This window comes from Staurois parvus, unplaced genomic scaffold (assembly GCF_062004578.1).
Source record: "Staurois parvus isolate SC_StPar_1 unplaced genomic scaffold, SC_StPar_1.0 ptg000354l, whole genome shotgun sequence".
NCBI classification, from domain to species: domain Eukaryota; kingdom Metazoa; phylum Chordata; class Amphibia; order Anura; family Ranidae; genus Staurois; species Staurois parvus.
Genome location: NW_028318150.1, coordinates 6,178,616 through 6,199,114, shown reverse-complemented (window position 1 = coordinate 6,199,114; position 20,499 = coordinate 6,178,616). Strand labels below are relative to the sequence as shown.

Below are 20,499 nucleotides of genomic sequence, written 5' to 3'. Positions count from 1 at the left end.
CTAACTGCATGTGCGGGCCCCCGGGGGCGGCGATCAGCAGAAAGAGCCCATGACTTCAGCTCTGTCATATGATCAGCTGTGTCCAATCACAGCTGAACGCATGTAAATAAGGAAATGCCAGTTATCTGCATTTCTCTCCTCGCGAGCTGTCACGCTGACAGCTCATGAGGAGAGGAGAGCCGGTAATCGGCATTCCTCAGAGGGGACATCTACACTGATCATCAGTGCCCTGATGGTCAGTGTAGCCCCAACAATGCCACCTGTCAGTGCACATAAATGCCACATATCCGTGCCTACCAGTGCACATCAGTGCCGCCTCTCAGTGCCAACTATCAGTGCGACGGGCGCAGCGTCAGACCCTAGTCCTTCTCACCAACTTGTGACTGAAGGACTAGCCAATCTAAAACCGCGCTGTCACTTGCGTAACAATGCCACTCCCAGCTGCACCCTGCACAAAGATTTTCCAGCTTACTGGACCCCAATCTAGGTGCCAACAGCTTGAGAGCGATTGTTACTGGGTCAGGTTAATTACGCAATTAACCCTTCACACTGCCACCACCACCTTTTTACAGAGAAGGAGGAAACTCACAAATCTTAGCAGTAACACTATGATGTTTGAATAAGCGTCTGTATACAGAGGTTTTAAAACACACAGTAGCACTCTTCAGAGGCAGGGATTTTTAGTTTGCATTGAAGAGCTTTAGAAACAGTTCAACACTTTTCAGAAAATAGGATTTATTACTAAAAAGGTCAAAATGGTGCAATAAAAATATTTACAGAAAAAGATGTAGCATATATATATCTAGATACAGAGAGCAATAACACAACAGAGAGATAACAGAAAGATGTTTAGGGAGGTAGAATACTTGCCAAAGTCCTTGGTTTAAGCAGATTCAAGTGTCCTGAACAAAAGGGTTACCTTTTCTCCCAAAGTTAGTTCCTGATGTTAAAAGGGAGAATCTCTTCATCTTACCTCTCCAGGCCTGACCGCCTGTTTTTTAGTCCCTCAGCAGGGGGTGTCTACTGAAGCCAAGGGCCAATCGCCTCATTTGGGGAGGGGGTTTAGGTGGAGACCCAGGCTGTGACCCAAATCCCTCACCAGTTTATACCATGGTTAATAACCTTCCATAGGTACATGTAGCATCCTATCCACTGGTAGGATAATATGCAGATTCATCTGCTGAACGTCCAGACACCAGATATGACATATCTGCCTGTGACGGTTAAAAATATATCGCTTTCTGCTCTCGGGTAGACGTTATCTAGGGGTGTAAGGTATCAGATGACTTGTATTAAAATGTCCTACCTGAATATATGCTTTGTTTTATTGTACTTTTGTTCCTGTCTGGAGTTATGGATTTGTATGAAAAAGTGATTTTGTTGGAATGTACATTTTACTGCTACTCCGGAATACTTTTCATGTCCAGTGACTGACGGATTTATAGCTTTACGATCAGGCCAGAGCAAGAGTCTGGCAGACCTCATGGAAACAGCTAATTGGTTTTACAAACATGAAGTGTATCCAGTGTGCCCTGTGCACTCCTGAACTCAGCACACACACAGACCACATGCCATTCAACAAAAAGGGAGGGGGACTGATTTGGAGTGAGAATGACACAAGATGGTGGATCTTAGAAAAATGGTTGTCCGTGTCCATATCTGTGCACACAATTGCTACAATCAGTGCCAGTCAGTACTGCCAATCAGTGCCAGTCAATACCGCCTATCAGTGCCGCCTAACAGTTCCAGTCAGTGTCACCTAACACTGACAGTCAGTGCCGCCTATCATTGCCATATGAGTACTGCCTTTCAGTGCCCACCAGTGATGCCTGTCAATGCCCATCAGTGCCATCTATCAGTGCCCATCACTGCAGCCTCATTAGCGCACATCAGAGGAGAAAAATTACTCATTTACAAAATTTTATAACAGATACGAAGAAAAAAACTGTTTTAAAAAAAATAATTTCAGTTTTTGGTTTATTTAGCAAAAAATAAAAAATAGTGGTGATTAAATACCACAAAAATAAAGTTCTATCTGTCTCCAAAAAATGCAAAAAATTTTGTTTGGGCAAAGTGTTGTATGACCGTGCAATTGTCATTCAAAGTGCGACAGCGCTGAAAGCTGAAAATTGGCCTGGGCAGGAAGGGGGTTAAAGTGCCTGGTAGACAAGTGGTTAAGCAAAATCTCTCTCTGTAACTTTTCCCAGACTTCAGTGATTGTGACTTTGCTCCTTATTTTCTGTTCCAAATTGATTGCCACTGACTGATTTCAGTAAGCTGTCTGCCCTGACTATTACATGTTTCCTAGTCTGATTCCTGTTTGCTGCCTGCCCTGACCTCTTGCTTTTCTTTGACCATAATTTCACTTCTGGATTAGGTACTTTGTATTGTTCCAGTTTTTGCCAGTCTGTGTGTATCCAAGGGCATCAGCCTGGTAGACATTCAGTAGCATTATCCATCCCTCTTGCAGTGTGTTGGTGAATACCAGATGGTTCTTTAGACTCTGAACTTCTTTAGGGCTTACATTGGCCTAGTGACACCTACAATCAAAAATTCAAGAGAATAGGAAGTAGACTCTGGGCCACATTTGAGGTCCCCAAAATCTAACTAGTTACCTACTCCTGATCTTTGTAATGCTAGCCTTGTGCTAGGAGAATGAAGAGCAGAGCTACCTGATTAGGGCCAGAATTGGAGGTGAAAACAAGGCTACATTTGGGGTTGTTTTACACTAGAATACTCACTATATCTTTAGATTACCAGATCAGATATTTTTATTTTCACAGGTTTTGAAGGCCAGTCTCCAGAAATAACAAACATTTTGGACATTCGAGGAGAATCAAATCGTGAAATTGCGATGAGAATATCCTCAGACATAAACAGCCAAAATAGGTTTTACTCTGATCTAAATGGATACCAGGTATGTTACAATAAAATAAATGAACACATTACATTATTATGAGGGAATGTCTTTAAAACACACTTAGCAAATAATTAGTTAAAAGGTTCATTTCAATGAATATATTTTCTTTTGTCTCTGCGTATTTAGTCAAGATTTCTTTCTTAAAACATATATTTTGTTTGGTAAATCAGTTTTTCCTCTTGTAATAATAGGCAGACGTGTCTTAATGTGCAGGAGTAATCTGAATCTCACAAAGTAATCTATATCCTTCAATTCAACCTCCTTATAGGCGTATTAAAGAATTTCACTAAAGTACCATTTTTGTATCTAAAATTGTCACCTAACTACATGAAAGCTTTGGGAAATCTGCAGAGGATTCTATGAAAACAAAGATACCATATAACATATACCAGCCCTTTGAATCCGCCCCTGTGACAAATATACATGCATTTACTTTAAGGGCCCATTCATATTTTCCCAAGTCATCTTCCAGGACAGCTGCACATGAGAGAGAGGCTCCTCCCACCAAGAAACACCTGATCCACTTTTTCCCAATAAGTAGCCTCTCTCTTCAGGGATCCTCAGTATAAGTGTTTCCTCCGGACCAGGAACTACTCCCAGTTTTTGTTTTTTTATGGCCGTCTGGCGGGGTACAGAGGCCTTCTGGATGGGGCTATCCCTCCCTCTTCTTCACAGCAAGGCAGGGGCCTTGCAAGGTGGCCTTATTCAGGGTTCCCTAGACAGATTTTTTTTGGAGATTGGGGGAGACAACACCCCTCTTCTATGGTCCTGTGGGGCTCACCAGGGGTGATAGAGCCTGCTCTGCCGACCTGTTTGGGAAGGGAACGCTACCCTGTTGGGTAAAGCCTACCTTCCTCCGCTGCACGCCAACATCTCCGGTGAGGAGGTGCAGGTCGCTGACGTCAAGCCCGGGATCCACGAGCATCATGTCTGTGCCTGAGGAACAGGAAGTGGACCACAGCCATCCTGGATATGGGCGGCGGTCCGCAAGTTTATGTCCATGGCCGCCTCTCCTACTGAGGCCGTGAGGGAAGGTTGGCGCAACTGGACCTGGGGGAGGGGGAACACAGCCATGCGAAGGGTGGGAATACAGCCAGAATGGAGGCGGATCTGTCTGAACTGGGGGAGGCCAGCAGCAAGGTAGGAGCCTGTCGGCTGGCATGACCCCCTTCTCTGTTCCCCTCATTCTTCCTCCTCTCTGCTGTCTCAAGGGGGGGTGAGCGGGCCCCCCAAGGGGGTACGTGGCATTCTCCCCTCTCCATCCCTCTCTTTCCCTCTCTCTTCGGCAGCACAGGAATCTCTATATCTGCCAGTGGGAGCCCTTGGCTTACACAAGGCCTATATCTTGTGTTTCCCTTAGATGGGCCCACTGGAGGAGGATAGGAAGAAAAAGGAGGCTTTCTGTGAGACAAAGAGAGAGTGCACTACCTGCAGAAAGAAACTCACTAGTGCTTGGAAAAAGCAGCTGTGTCAGGAGTGCATCGATAAGCTGATCAAAAAAGAGTCGGGGTCCCTCTTCAGAGATTTCCTAAAAAACAGGACTCAGGAGATGTCCTAAACTTTAGGGAACAAATGCAGGAACCGACCCCAGACTGGTCTCAACCCGGCACCTCAGGCATTTCCCCACCGGTCAAGAAGAGGAAACAGGACCAAGGCACTCTCGCGGACTGAGAAAAGGAACTTTCCAACTCTGAGGAAGGCGAGATGGAAGAACAGGATCACAAGTCGCAAAGGTTCCTTTTTCCAGTAGAAGATAAAGAAGGCCTCTTGAACTTAATCTACACTCCAGACCTAGAAGAGGAACAACCGGATGTTCCCCCTGTCAAATAAATCAAAATCCACGGATCTATCCTTCAAAGATGGGGGCTCCCTAAAGGACCCAATTGACCGCAAGGTCGACACATTCCTCAGAAGAGCGTGGGAAGCTTCTACAGTTAACGTTAAATCAGCAATAGCAACAACCTGCGTTTCCAGAACCCTAGACATATGTCTTGGCCAGCTCCGCTCTCACCTTGAACAAGGCACACCGGCAGAAGAAGTTCTTAAATCACTACTGGTTTTGGAAAAAGCAGTGGCCTTTGTTGCAGACGCATCAGCTGAAACCATCAAATACACAGCAAGATCAACTGCGCTCATAAACTCAGCCCGAAGAGCCATTTGGTTGAAATCCTGGCAAGGGGACATTGCTTCCAAATCCAGACTTTGCTGCCTGCCCCTCGAGGGAAACCTCTTTTTCGGGCCAGAACTGACTTCGGTCCTCAAGAGGTCTGACGACAAAAGGAATGGATTTCCAGTTCCCAGCAGGCTAGCGGGACTGAAAATGTTTTTGAAACGCCTACAGGATAGAATTTTCATAACTCCCCCCTCACAGGTTCCTTGCGACTCCACTGCCAAGGTAGGAGGGAAAGGTGGGTGCACTTGTGAACCTCCTGGAAGAAATGCTCCAACAGAACATGGTCAGTCAGTTGGAGGAAGAAGAAAAGGGAAGGGGATTCTACTCCCATTTTTTTCTAAGAAGGAAGACATCTGGGAAATACAGAATCATACTCAACCTAAAGAAAGTGAACGAATTTGTAAAACCCAGAAAATTTCAAATGGAGACGATCTACATGACGAAAGAAATCCTCCCTCCCGGAGTATTCATAGCATCAATAGACCTAAAGGACACATACCTTCACATCCCGATAAGGGAAGAGTCAAGGAAGTTCCTAAGGTTCACGCTTAAGGGCAAGAACAGAACAATCTTGTTCCAATTCAACGCACTTCCCTTCGGTCTGTCTTCTTCAGCGCCAAGGATATTTTACGAAAATTCTAGCGGAACCTCTGCAAGCCTTGAGGCTAGAAGGGATAAACATTATCCCCTACTTGGACGACCTACTCTTGTTTGCGGACACGGAAAGAGCTCTGAAATGCCATGTGGAATATACAATATCTTCTTGGAAACCCTAGGGTGGCTAATAAATACAGAGAAATCACAGTTAGTCCCTTCCAACAGAATCACATATTTGGGATACGTTCTGGATTCCACAAGCACCTGCTTATACCGAACACCAGATAAAGTGCTCAGAGTACAAGACATGAGGCCAATTTGCACAATCAGAAACACTATGAAGCTCATGGGCCACATGACCGCAGTCATACCGGGGGGTACAATGGGCGCAACTACACTCCAGAACGATACAAAATTGTGTCTTCTCTCACTGGGACGGCAGCCAAGCATCTCTGGATTCTAGCATTCACCTCAGACGCAAAGTGAGAGTCGTTGGAGTGGTGGGGAAACATTCACATGCTGGGAGATGGGAGAAGATGGAAACAATCCAACCCAACAAAAATCACTACAGATGCAAGCATATGGGGGGTGGGGCGCACACATGGAGGGCTGCCTGACAAGTGGGACCTAGAAACCGCAAAAAGGTCATCAAACTTCAGGGAGTTTTCAAAGCGCTCACGGCCTTTCAGGAGAAAATAGAAGGGAAAGAGATTCAGATCCTGTCAGACAACATGACGGCTGCCGCATACTTGAGCAGGCAAGGGGGTACAAGGTCCCCAAAACTAATGGAATTGGCAGAAACCCTCCTAAGCTGGGCAGAAAAAAACTGAAATCAATCATGGCAGTATATCTGAAGGGAGATCTAAACCTGTTAGCGGACCAGCTGAGCCAAGAGGAAATCAACCAGTCAGAATGGTGCTTCAGTCGCACAGCGTTCGCCCAGATCTGCAGCAGATGGGGCACTCCCTCCATAGATCTCTTCACCAACAGAAGGAACGCAAAACTAGGGAAGTACTTCTGCCTTCAAAGAGAACCTCAAAGTGCAGGGACAGATGCACTGGCCCAGCCATGGGAGAAGAACCTCCTTTATGCTCTTCCACCATTCAGACTACTACCAAGAATGGTACAGAAAATACAGATGTCTCAGGCGGGAGCCTGAGCATTGCCAAAGAAATAGACTACAACAAAATTGATGTAAGAAGATGCCTAATTGCTTACATCGAGCGCACTAAAGCATGGAGGTTCTCGTCCAGCCTCTTGGTCTTATTTCAAGGACCAAATAAGGGATACAATGCCTCTAAAGGCACCATCGCAAGATGGATAAAAGAAGCCATCTCAGAAGGATACAAATCTTCGTCGTGGCGCCACCACCTGGCTTGACAGCGCACTCAACTAGGGCCACTGCAGCTATGTGGGCAGAGAGAGCTGGCGCCTCACCCGGACAGATCTGCAGGGCTGCAACATGGTCCAGCTCTAGCACCTTCGCCAGTCACTACCAGTTGGACCTGATCACCAACAAGGACCAGGTGTTTGGCAGGAAGGTCTTGCAAGCGGCAGTACCGTGCTAATTTACGTATTCCTATTCAATCCTCTCATGTGAAGCTGTCTTGGAAGATGACTTGGGAAAATGCAGTTATTTACCTGTTAACTGTATTTCCAGGAATCTTCCAGGACAGCGTAGCTCCCTCCCGAGTACTGTATAGTCACATGCTGGCGTTCCGTCATTTAATGGACTAGACATATGTTGTTCCTACTGTTATCTTTGTGCTTTATCTTAGGCCTTCGTTTATATTCCTGTACTGCGAATCCCTGGGAATTAGGATTCGCAGTACAGGAATTTAGGAAAAAGTGGATCAGGTGTTTCCTGGTGGGAGGAGCCTATCTCAAGTGAAGCTGTCCTGGAAATTCATGGAAATACAGTTAAGTGTTTTTTGCTTGATGCTTGGAAATCAATGGGAAGTACATGTCGGCACACGTTAACAGTGTGACAATGCACTTTAAATAGCACATCAATATGTGCCCTAGTGCATGCAACAAGTGATATACCTCATGATATTCATTGATGTGTGCTGACCTGCATTTTAATGTGTTAACTTGAATTTGTTAGCATTTTAACTTATTTCAGTGGAAAACGCATTGGGTAAAACCGCAAAGGTGTGAATTCAGTCAAAATCTGTAACCTCACAATGCGTGTTTTCCTTAGAGATGTTCAATATACACATACACAAAGAGACATTGTTACCATACCTTTTGTAGGGCAAAATGGCTGTATACATTTACTAAAACTGGAGCACTCAGAATCTGGTGCAGCTATGTATGGTAGCCAATCAGCTTCTAAACTCAGTTTGTTCAAATAAGCCTTGACAAAACCTGGAAGCTGATTCCTTTCTATGCACCATATTTTACACACTCCAGTTTTTGTAAATAACCCCTTAAGTGTCTTGAAGGGGATAAAAATGTTATATTAAATTCACCTCTCCCCTAGCCTCTGCCAGTGGTGCCTAGGCAAAGTGGATATCCTTTTTATTTTCCGGCTAGATCTGGAGAATGTAGATTACTTCAAATCTCATTGAGCAGGTGCTCCCTATGTGCAAAAAGCACCCTCTCATGAAATTTGAAGTACTCTCTGTTCACCAGGACCTCTTCAGAGTATAATGATGTCGCCCGCTGCAACAGAAAATCCAGAGGCAATGTTAGTATAATAGATTTTTTATTTATTTTGTAACTTTATTTCCTGAGTTTCAGCAAGGAAGTGGGGGGCTGGCAAAGTAAACAGACTTTACATGTACTACGTGATTGTATTACATTAATAAAAACTTGCAGCATGATTACTGACATTTTCAAAAGATCTTATGCCATGCTATTGCATAAAACCTTCCCAAGCTGGTGATGGTACTGCTGCTAAGCTCATTGACTGCCCATATATTTATGCATGGACTGCCAAATGAGATACAAGTCATCTGTGCTGTTAAATAACCTGCTTACTCAACCCACTCTGGAACTGAATAGGTAAAACTGGTAAAAAAGAAATTGCAGATTTTGCCATTTCTTGCGATAACTTTAATTACATTTTTGTTTTAATGTTCCTGGTGCAGTTAAAATAGTAAAGACTAACTTTTTCTTCCCACTGCTTTAATCAGTCCTTGTGACTTTGCAAACTTTAAACGGGAGAAATGAGCAATTGATTGAAAATGGTCACTACTGCATGTAGTGCAGTCTGTATGATAAATCTGAACATATTTGCTAAGATAAGAGGACGATTTATGTAAACCTGTGCTTTGCACATGCAGGGTAAAGCAACAGGTTTGCTTTATTGTCCCCTCTGCAGCAACACATCCTCACTGTTTCTCCATTTAGCCTTTGACTGCCAGGAAACAAATCCTTTTGTAAGCAGTCACTCTAACTGAAGCTTACACAGGGCCGAGGACTTTCCTTCTCACTTTGTGATAGTGCTGGGGCAAGCAACAAAGCTGTCACATGACAGGAAGAGGAGCAAGTTACATGGCCCTTTATACCTTAAAGGATAACTTCACCTTTGGCATGTTTCATAGGCTGGAACATGTAACATGTTCCCAGTGCTGCAGCTGCTGCTGTACGGGATGTACGGGCAAGCAGATATACTGACAGGTCTCCAGGAGACCTGCATGGCACCAGCGATCTGCTGATTACTGGTGCACTGCTTTACAGGCTCCTGCAACAAAAATAATAAATGCACATTTTTTTTACCAACAAAAAATGTATTTTTATTTTTGTCAAAAGGTGAACTTATCCTTTAAATTTCAAGGTATTTTCTTTGTTCTTGGTGTCAGAAAGTGAAGTAAAATGAGTATATTCGGTTGAAAAAGGAGATTTTAACCCCCATGGCGGTATTCTCGAGTGTAGCTCGGGGTTAACTTTCAGTACCAGAAGCGGTAACCCCGAGCTACACTCGAGGATTTCACTGCAGCGTTGCTCTGGGATCCCTCCAGCACTTACCTTGTCCTGCGCTCCCGCAATGTTTCCCCTGCAGTGTCCCCGGCCATGTCCTCCGGCGGATGCCGGCATCCGGGTTCCATTCCCTGCGAGTGTCGGGACTTACGGGTTGGAACCGGTGGGAATTTAAAAAATGTAAAAATTTGACATTCACTTAATACACTAAAATTTGATAGTATTACATTACTGTATCAAAGCATTTCACATACATTTTGTCCCTAGTGTTTTGTCCTGTGCCCTGCCTTCATTTTTACTTTTCTTTCTGCCTGGAAACTGATAAATGTCCATGGCATCCAAAAAGCATCCCTTTTAGGTCAAAAGCAGTTTTAGACCGGCTAGAGAACAGCGATAGTAAATTAGAACCACTTGCAGAATTGAGTGATAATGATTAGTGGGGAAATTCATCATCAGACACTGAAAACGATTTTGCGACTTTGCCCAGTGATGTGCGAACTTGGCGCTATATTTCAAATTTCAGTGTTTTTGGTTTGATTACATGATTGAATTAAACTTATTATTTTTTGATTATTATATTATAATTTATGATTTCATGTTTTAAATTTTATCATACTCAGGATCTTTACTAGACTCTTGTGACAGGTTTTAGTGAGTTATTCCTAAGAATTACAGGTCTACAATAAAAAAAAAATACATATTTTCGTTGAAAACAATGTACCGCTTTGAGCACAGAAATACTGACCTAATCAGACCGCTAGGGAGGTTAAAGAAAACCTGTTGCCTTGCCCTGCATAGGCAAAGCACAAGTTTTCTTTCAGTATATGCGAAACCCTCACCTTGTAAAACAATGCATTCAGTTTAAAATAGAAATGAAAGGCAAAACATTTGTGTATACATATAAAAAAAACATTATAAGCCTATTTTCCCCTCTTTTATATTAGTGATCACACACCCTCATTTCTCAGCTGCATAAGGAGATTGGAGAACTGGGGTAGGGAAAGCAGCAGCACACTGGTCTTCCCAGTGAATGGTTGTGCAAGTTGGAGGGGGGTGACATGTGAGCATGAGTCTGATCATTGGAGGAGTGCAAGCTGTCTCAGGACAGCTAGAAAAATGACCTGCCTCATGGGACTGTGCTCCCCTGCCTCATGGGACTGAGATTGAACTCTGCAGTGACTATTGCAGCAGTCTTTTTCTTATCCAGGTCACAATCCTGCGCAATGTCCTTCTGTTTCTTTCGATCAGTTGACCATGTTGACCGCACTTGCGCTATCAGACAGTGTGATCCCGGGAAACTGTATATGCCGTCATAACCTTTGATACTGTACCTCACAACACGCGAATAATTTGGCAACTTCAGTCACAGAGGCACAATCCAAGCGGGCACCAACAATTTGCCCTCTTTGAAGCTCCGTAAGCTCTGACATGACTCCGTATTAATAGCAGTGCACGCAGTGCATGACGAACGTGAGACTTCCCACCTGTTAGCTAGGTGTCTCATCACACAGCGGTAGCAAAAGAATATTACATCACTTCCACTATCTATCTATATATATATATATATATATATATATATATATATATATATATATATATATATATATATGTGTGTGTGTGTGTGTATTTATTTATTTTAATACAATGTTTGTGATTGTGGTCCTAATCATTCACAGATCCAGCCACGCCAAACTTTGAACAAATTACCTCTTCAGGCTAATGTTTATCCAATGAGCACAATGGCTTATATTCAGGACATTTTCAATCGATTAACGCTGCATGCTGCACAGCCTCTTGGCATTGCCAGTTTGAGAAATGGTGAGTAGATAATAGTATTTGATTTATGCTATACTGCCTGACTTTTATGCTTTGACCAGGTTTGTTTTCTAGAAGTGACTTTGGCTAAGGTAATAGCCTTTTTAATGAATTGGAAATGAATGTTTATTCATTTCAAATTATTTTAATGGTACTGCCTGAATTTAGCAAGGATTACAGTACTACTACAATTAAATGTTTTTTTATTTACAGGATTTGGGCTATAAAGCTGTGGTTTTCCATCAGTTATGTTTTATTATTTTATTTAGTGACAGTTGTAACTTTGTGCAGTCATTTTCAGGTGAAAAAGCCTACAAATATATAAATAGATTTTGGGAAGAAAGTAGTATACTCCTATGAGATTAATGTATGAGTTTCTTCAGGGTAATCCTTAATCTATATCTTTACTGATAGATTGATTTGTGCTTAAATCTGGTTCTTTAAAGTCCAGGTCTATAGGAATGAAGTAGGAGCAGCATAGTTCTGCCAGAGCAGGGATTGATGTAAGTGCCATATGTATGAAGTGTTGTGTTCCTAGCAAATAAGGGAAATATATTAACACCTGCTTTTATATTCTTCTAAAGTCTGCATTATTTCTCATTTTCAAGATTACACCACTATGAAACCTTACTAAATCTCCTCTTTTTATGCACATATCCATTTATTTTAGTTGTATGCTGGAAATACTTCTGTGTGGGTTCATTGGGTTAATGATCACCTTTCAACAAGATTTTGTTTTCTCAGTTTCTTATCAGTAGTTGTTGATCAATTTGTGATGGATTTGACTGAACTCATTTGCTTCCTGTGTCCCTTATCTTAAATATTGATTGTGTGAAAAAGTCAGTCTGCAAGTATTAATTTCTGTTTATTGGTTACAAACCCATCAGACAGCCACCTTTACAGCATTTTTGCATGTTAACAATGGAGAAAGTGACTATTGCCTGTCTCCTTACTTTTATAAAATTGCTCAAGAATCAACTGTTTTTGGTAATAAAGTAATATTAAAGGTTACATTTTTTTTTGTCTTAAAATAAAAAAGATGTTATACTTGCCTGCTCTGTGCAATGCTATTGCACAGAACAGTCCGTTACCTCCTGTATGGTGGTCCCCTGATCCTTCTTCCTTTGGGTGCCCCCTTAGCAAGCCGAGTGCTTGCTGATAGACACCTGCAGCACCAGCAAGCCATGCCAGTGAATGCGTTGTGGTAAAAAGTGTTTTGAGTTTAGAACCACTTTAACTATTTCATACAGTGATCATGGTTACAGTTTGAATTTCATATCACATTTTTGTTTTAAGAGCTTTTACCCATGTTTCCCATTTTCCTACATTTCGTTTTATCTCTTTTGCTTGGTAGTTGATAGTACAATAGTAAGAAAACCCCCATATCTGAGAACATAATTTGATGGGGAGAAAAAAAATGTTTTCTTGGGCCAGCCTCTAGCACCATAATTTCTACTTTACATACTTTACTTCCAATACAAATAGATTTTTACTGCTTTCCAGAAAAGAGGGTGTCATACCTTTCAAGGAGGTGGAGTATAATGTAAGGGGTATATAATATTTTGTATGGTAAAGTGTCTTGTGCCTGGTCTTGTAGGCAGTTCCAAAATTGGTGAAATACTGCTGACAGCTGAACGTTATTGGCTCCCTAAAAGCCAGATTAGCCTAACAGACATGTCTGCAGAGATGGGAAAAAATTGCTCTTTTCTAAGCTGCTGGCTGTTTCGCTTCTTTTGTTTTATTGCAAGCTTCACAATGCATATTAAGCCTGACATCTCTATCTGTTTTATGGAGAGAATGAAGGGAACATAATGTTAAACTATAATTTAAATGTAATGTTTCCAGACATTTGATTGTGTAAACCATTGCCTCATTTTACTCCCAAGGTCAGTTGGAAGTGTTCATGGACCGTCGACTGATGCAGGATGATAATCGTGGTCTTGGGCAAGGTCTTCAAGATAACAAAATCACATTTAATTTATTCAGGCTTCTTTTAGAGCAAAGGACTGGAATACATGAGGTTTGTAAGCATATTTGCCTTGCATGTACTCTGTAGCAAAGGGTGCAGTAGAGATTGCAATAGGAAGCACATACTTTCATTTAACTTCCCATCTGGTAACAAGCACATGCCCAGTTTCTCTCTGTAATTTCATAAAGCATTTACAGAATGAATGTGTGCTCTACCAAATTAAATACCTTTTCATATCTTAATTTCACATTTCCCCTAAGTTAAAAAAAACAATCTGACCATGAACACCAAATCTAATTCACATCTAGCTTTTATTTGCAAGCTAACTTTTCTCCACAATGCTGATACTTTTTGATTTTGGTTTTTGATATCATTGGCACAACATAGACTTTGAATTGTAGCCAAACAGTATTGCTTTCCAAAACTGGTCTATAAAACGGAAGTGGGCACTAAGTAACAAATCTGGATGTCTGCATGTAGGCTATACACCGATGCAGCATTGCAAAAAAACAGGCAGGGCACAGTGCATTAGGAGTATGTTATTTAGTAAGTTTCAAGTGTACTCTAAGGGACTTTAATGATATTCAGCTAACACTATAGGAACAAAAATCACTTTGTAGTGCAGTGCTATTGGAAAACTAGAGAAGAAACAATGCTTAATGTAAACCTGATGTGAGCATAAGCATCTGAAACGAACAAATCCCTAATCAAAAGATATTAAATGGAACTTTAAACTTCCTATAGATTGCAGAAATCTTTCTGTATGTCTAGGGAGATTGAATACCTGGAAAAGGAGTGTAATTCGGTATTGCTACAGAGATGGCCACTCAATTGAAGGATATGGGAATGTAGGGCAAGACTGCAACTTGTGGATCAATCAGAAGACTGCATAAAGGTTTGCAGAAACAATTCTCTGCTCTTAGACTGCCTTGTAGATCATGAAGTTCACCCCATATGGACTGTGAACCTGCATTCACCTCTGAGATGCACAAAAGTTCCTGCAGGACATGGCTGGTGACAGACGAGGTCTGCATTGTGGTGGACTTCTATCCAAGTTGGAGGACAAGTGCAGACTTTAAGATCTTGGATCATCAAGTGCTGCCTCAGGACATTGTTAGTTTTGTACATTAGTGGTAATGCAGCATAATATTAAAATTGTCTTCTCCAACAGCTTCTGCTTCACTGTAAGGGTCTAGCTTTTCTTTTTTTTTTGGAAAAATCAGGAGCTCTTGTATAATATTTGCATTCTCAGGCAGCTCAGTCATTGCATTTTTGCTAAAGATTTTTTCCTGTAACCTTTATTTTCCTCTACAGGGTGAAGACAAAAGAGCTGTCAGTTACCCATCCCTTTTGAGTCATATAACATCAACCACCTTAAACCAACCGGTAATCTCAATGGCTGCAATGATGGACACTGATGCTCCCCCACTACTAGATGCCTTCTCTCCTCTCATGTCTTCAATGCCTTGTGATGTTCACTTAGTTAATTTGCGAACTATTCAAGCAAAGGTATGTCACAGATCATACAGGACTAGGTTTACATTGTGATTAGTCTGTTGGAATTTAACAAATGAACCAATAGAAGGATCATACATTCTTCTATATAGAGTTCTTAATTGCAGTTTAGAATGTAGAAAAGCATTTGGAGGGTGTTACAGTTTGTTATAACTGATGTGCTCCTATTAATGGTTCCTTTTGAAGGGAAAGCAGGTAGTCTCATATTTATGTACAGTACTATGTAAAAGTTTTAGGCAGGTGTGAAGAAATGCTGTAAAGTAAGAATGCTTTCAAAATATGTATCTTAATTGTTTTAATCAATTTGCAAAATGCAAAGCGAGCAAACAGAAGAAAAATCTAAATCAAATCAATATTAGGTGTGACTTAAAATCAGCACCAATTCTTACACTTGCACACTTTTTACACTTGCACAAAGTCAGGGATTTTGTATTGTGTATTATTAACCAATTATACCAAGCAGGTGTTAAGGATCATCAATTTCATATGTAGGTTGAAACACAGTCATTAACTGAAACAAACAGCTCTGTAGGAGGCTTAAAAGTGAGGAACAGCCAAACTTTGCTACTAAGGTGAGGTTGTGGAGAACAGTTTCCTGTCGCAGGTCATGGCAAGACTGAGCACAGCAACACGACACAAGGTAGTTCTACTGCATTAGCAAGGTCTCCCCCAGGCAAAGATTATAAAGTAGACTGGGGTTTCAAGATGCTCTGTTCAAGCCCATTGGAGGAAGAAGCACAAAGAAACGGAGCAACGTAGACACTGTGTTCGGCCAAGGAAACAATGCAACGGATGAAAGACACAACATGCTTACCTTCCTTCAACTTCACAAGAATTCCTCAAAAATTGTGTGCAAGTGTACCAATAATTGATGCTGTTTGAAGGCAAAGGGTGGTCAAACCAAATGTTGATTTTAATTCGATTTTGTTTCTGTTCATTTACTTTTTCTTAACTCATTTAGTTAATTGAAAAAAATAAACTATTAACACTTCTATTTCTGAAAGCTTTCTTAATTTACAGCATTTTTTTTTTTGCACACCTGCCTGTTGGCTAGGTAGGTTGCAGTAGTAGGCAGGTGAGACTTCTTCCATGTTTCCCTCCTAGTTGGGTGCCAAATATGGGGCACATAGGAGGCCTACCGGGGGGTGGGTGGGTGGTTTTAGGTTATGCTAGGCATCAAGAGCAGGATCGCTGCCTCACATTTGGGGTACCTATGCTTTGATATTTGGCGTGTCAGTGTACAACTTCACTGTAACTTGAGGCACTTAGGAGAAACATGCTGAGCCTTTGCCCACTCCACCAGTCCAGTGTATCTCCACTACCTCACTCCCAGTAACTGAATGGAACCCGCTGTGCACCTAGCTCGGGCTCTATGCTTGTAGTCACTTAACTCTTTCTGTACCGTGTACAGGCCAGAGCGTTGATCTTCTCCCCTTGCTATGGGAGACAGATCACTAGGGGGGATATGCCGATAACACTCCCTTACTACAAAAGGATGCCCCACCTGTCACAGGTACACACTTAACAGGCTGCTTGCTTGGACCTCTGTTACCCCTGGTAACCACTTGCTGTCTTCATACTCCAATGTGTCCTAACTGACCAGAGCTGTAGACTGTGTGATGGTTACTTGCATTGCACTGCTTTAGTAAATTCAGACCAGGCAAGGACAAAGTTTCAAAAGTTTTACTTAAAAATTCTAAATATAACACAGTTCAAAGTACAATACTGTAATTTCCATACTTCCCTATTCCCTATCTCAGACTTGTATGCTGCCCTGGCATACCTGCATAGGTAAAGTCCATTTGCAACAGAATCTGATAGCTGGTGTCTTCAGGGAAAACTAGCAGTCTTCGTACATAGTGGAAGGCTTTGACAAATAAGTCACCTTGGACTCCAGCATCGGTGGTGACATCCAGCTCACAGACCACGAACTACGGAATCCAGATCTTTTGTAATGCAAGACTCAGATACCCAGCAACTACGCTGCTCCCTAGGCTCCGGACAACTCTCCCTTTTTATAGATACAGGATCAGTGGGTCGGACCCAAGAAAGCCCACCAAGGAAAACCCTGGAAATAACATTAACCCTGGCCCTCCCGTCTGGGGCAGCACCTATATAGGCTAGCATAAGCAAACTGCTTACATGCCTAAAACTTTGCACAATACTGTATATATATTTTTTGCTAAAGAGATGGGAAATCCAAAGTGTCTCTGAAAAGAGGCAAGAGATCTTCCAGTGAGGAAACTTGTTCAGGTAGCAGCTATGTAACTTTGGATTTTTTCACTTTTAGAGATTTTTCCTCTCATTTTTAAATGCCCAGAGGGACAAAAATAAACAACCGGGTAGAAATGTTTCGGTTACACATAAACTTTAAAGATGGACTCTGAGCAAGTATTAAATTTTAATATTGTAATTTTTTTTTTTCTAATCTAAACTGTGAAAGTTCCTTATTCTAGTTTATTGGACTCTTGCAATCTCCAAAGGCAGTACTCAGACTAGAAGTAGCATTTTTTTTTTTTACTTTTTCAATTATATCAGCACCCCAGTTAGCTCAAATTTGCTCCGAGGAACTGCACTATCCTTCTCTCATCCTTGTCTTGGCAGAAACCAGTCTATGAAATCTCAAGTTGTACAACAGGCAGACTCTGGGTCTTTTCTTCAAAGTAGGAGAATTTTTGATACAGTATCTGCAATAATGAGGAACATCTGGAAGTTTTCTTGAGTCAGATCTATTGGAGAGAGCCTGGCTTGCAGATCTTTTCAGTCTAAAAGAATTAACTGTAGGCAACCACTAACTTTATTTTAGTAACAGATCTAGGCTTACACATACAAATCATTTTAAAAAAGCAGTGTTTGGTGACCAGCATCAACCTGCATGAGATCCTGTATCAGCTTTCCCAGGAATTCACGGATTGCATAATTAACATGCTCTCCTTGTCTTTCAACAAAAGTATCTTTAAAGTCTGCCTTTTTTACATATTACACCCGTATTTAGGATGGAACATTTTATAATAATGCGCCTGCCCACAGCACCTGCCATAAACCCCCCCACCCCCACTGTGACGGCTGGCAGGGAAACCTTTCCACACACCCACTGTCACAATTTGAATATAAATCAGTCATTCACAGAGATCTGTGATTGAGTGAACTATAAGTACAGTCATCCACCACAGCAGATGGCTTGTTCTCCATGAACTGCAAGGTTTCTGGTGATCACTCTTTTAGTTCATTAATTTCTTCCTGCAACTCAGTAATTGGCTGCCCGTATGAAGCATTCTGAAGCACCCTGGCACTGTGCCCCCAATTTGATGTGCACAGGTGCAGTGCTTTACAAGCTGTAGTGTTAAAAAAAAAAAAAACAATAAAAGCACTTTTTTTTTTTTTTTTATTTTGTAAAAGGTCCCATTGCAGGTTAATGTCATAGTGTGCTAGTTATGCACCGCATACTAGCACAACTTACTTGTAAAGCAGATCCCTCTAGGGCATGCTGTCACCACTGACAGGGCTTTAATCTTCACCTGGTCTTCCTTACGGGTTCACGCTCTCCAGCCATTTCAATGGTCTGGCCATGATGATGTCACTACTGCACATGTGCACAGGAGTCATGATCGCAGCACAGCGCTGTGAATGGACAACACACGAGAGTGCCATCTATCCAGAGTGCAATGTGTATGTACCTGAGACATCACCGGCTGCTACGCATGTGAATATTTCCTAAACGGTTCACGGTGCCAGGCATTCCAATCATATGACCGCTGTGATTGGCTGCCACAGCGGTCACATGATCAGAAGCTCCTAATTGCAAATATGCATAAGGAGCTTTCTGTGACATTTTAGTTATTTTGCTAGGATCACGCAATGAGCGTGCTTTCAAACCAGAAAACCCTTCATTATGGATGCATATATGCGGCTGCCTTAAAGCCCACCCAGAGGCTGCATGTATTGCAGACAGCTGGCGGGAAGACGTAATGTAAAAATAAGTGTTGATCTTATCAGAAATCTTTTCAGCTGCTTTTTTTTTTTTTTTTTTACCGTTCGATTATGTTGATTGTATGTAGTCAACCTATAGCAAGAAATGTTAGGCAGGCCATACATTATACAATTTTCTTGTACAATTTTCCTTTAAATTTACTAAAACCACATAGTGAGGTCAAACCAAAACACTTTCTATTTGTATGCAATCAGGCAAACCCTTGTACTACATAGTTGATGGTAAATATAAAGGACATTAAATAAGAAAATTGTATGACCAGGTTTACACGTGAAAAAAAAAAAGAAAATGAATGCAGCCTCAACATCTAATCTGCTTTTATATTAAATTTTTATTTTGGGTTCTGAACCACCTTGATTGCTATTACCTGCAGCCCTGATCAGTTAGGAAAACCTACTTTTTATGACCGAATTAGAAAATTGCATAATCTAGGTCTTTAGTTTTGCTATTTAACTCCGTTTTCAGTAATCTTCCAGGGCAGCAGACTTTCCTCACTTCTATTCTCTATTTTTTTTTGTTTTTCCTGCTATATTTTAGCTCTCTTCTAACGTTGACCAGTTTTAGCAGGTTAGTCCTTTGGGTTGATGTTATGTGTTTTCTATAGCTAGTGGTCTAGGTTACCAAGCAAGATAGTAGTTTTATTTTAAGCTTCCAAAAATTTTATCAGCAGCCTCAGTTTCTTAGCTTGACACAATTTTAAACCGTAATTCTGTTTTCCACTTATGACTGGCATTTTTCTGTACCATGCTGTTTTCTGTATTGATTACTGCCATGTATGACTGTGTAGTGAAATATAGGTGGGCAGTTTAAATTTATCTCTAAGGCATAGATTTGTTTAGTTTCATTTGAACTATGCAAAAAAAATTAGTTATGCTTTTTTGGCATGCCATTTGTTATAAATATATTGTAAATAAAAATGAATGCCACTGTTGTGTCAAAAGAATATTTCTAAACTAATGTCTTTATGCTTGCATTCAGGTGGGGCCATCAGAAGAGGCAGCACTGATTTTGCATAGGAAAGGATTTGACTGCATGTTTGCAAATAAAGAACTTGGGCTTTTCTGCTCTACATCTCAGGGAAAGGTATTTCACTTCAGAGAAGAGAACTGCAATTTTTTTCTGATACCTTAGCTTTTGTGAACTGTAGGTCTTAGCTAAACATGTATGCTGCATGTAGCAGAGCCACTAAATCTAATTCTAAAATGTAAAGTTTTAAATGTTTGTTTCGAAGGCCTAAAATACATTGGTTAGATATGTATGTCTCACATACAAAAAGAACCTTCATGGGGGGTGGTTGACCATGTGAGCATGAAGAAGTATCTGCACTAACCAAGTTAATATTTCTAGCTTATCCTGATCCCCGAATGCCTAAACACACTTATGTCTAAACAGAGAAGATCCCAAAGACCTTCTGACACCTTGGTAAACACTAACATCCAACAGTATCGAGTGCCTGCGGTTTTAAACACCAAGATTAAGGCAGAGCAAGATGGTGCTGACTCCGTCTTCTTCCCATTTGGCTTTGGGAAAGCAATGACTTGCCCAACAATGATACTGAATCTTCAGCTCTGCCATGATCAGAGACTAGAGAC

General features: G+C 41.4%; 1 protein-coding gene across 1 annotated transcript in view; it reads left to right on the top strand.

Moving 5' to 3' along the window:
- MAN2A1 (mannosidase alpha class 2A member 1) overlaps positions 1-20,499 on the top strand; it is a 167,673-nt gene that overhangs the window by 135,335 nt on the left and 11,839 nt on the right. Inside the window, exons 17-21 of the mRNA XM_089684746.1 lie at positions 2,784-2,917; positions 11,294-11,435; positions 13,319-13,452; positions 14,716-14,910; positions 19,886-19,990. Of these exons, the coding sequence (XP_089540872.1) occupies positions 2,784-2,917; positions 11,294-11,435; positions 13,319-13,452; positions 14,716-14,910; positions 19,886-19,990 (710 nt within the window). The remainder of the gene's footprint in view (positions 1-2,783; positions 2,918-11,293; positions 11,436-13,318; positions 13,453-14,715; positions 14,911-19,885; positions 19,991-20,499) is intronic.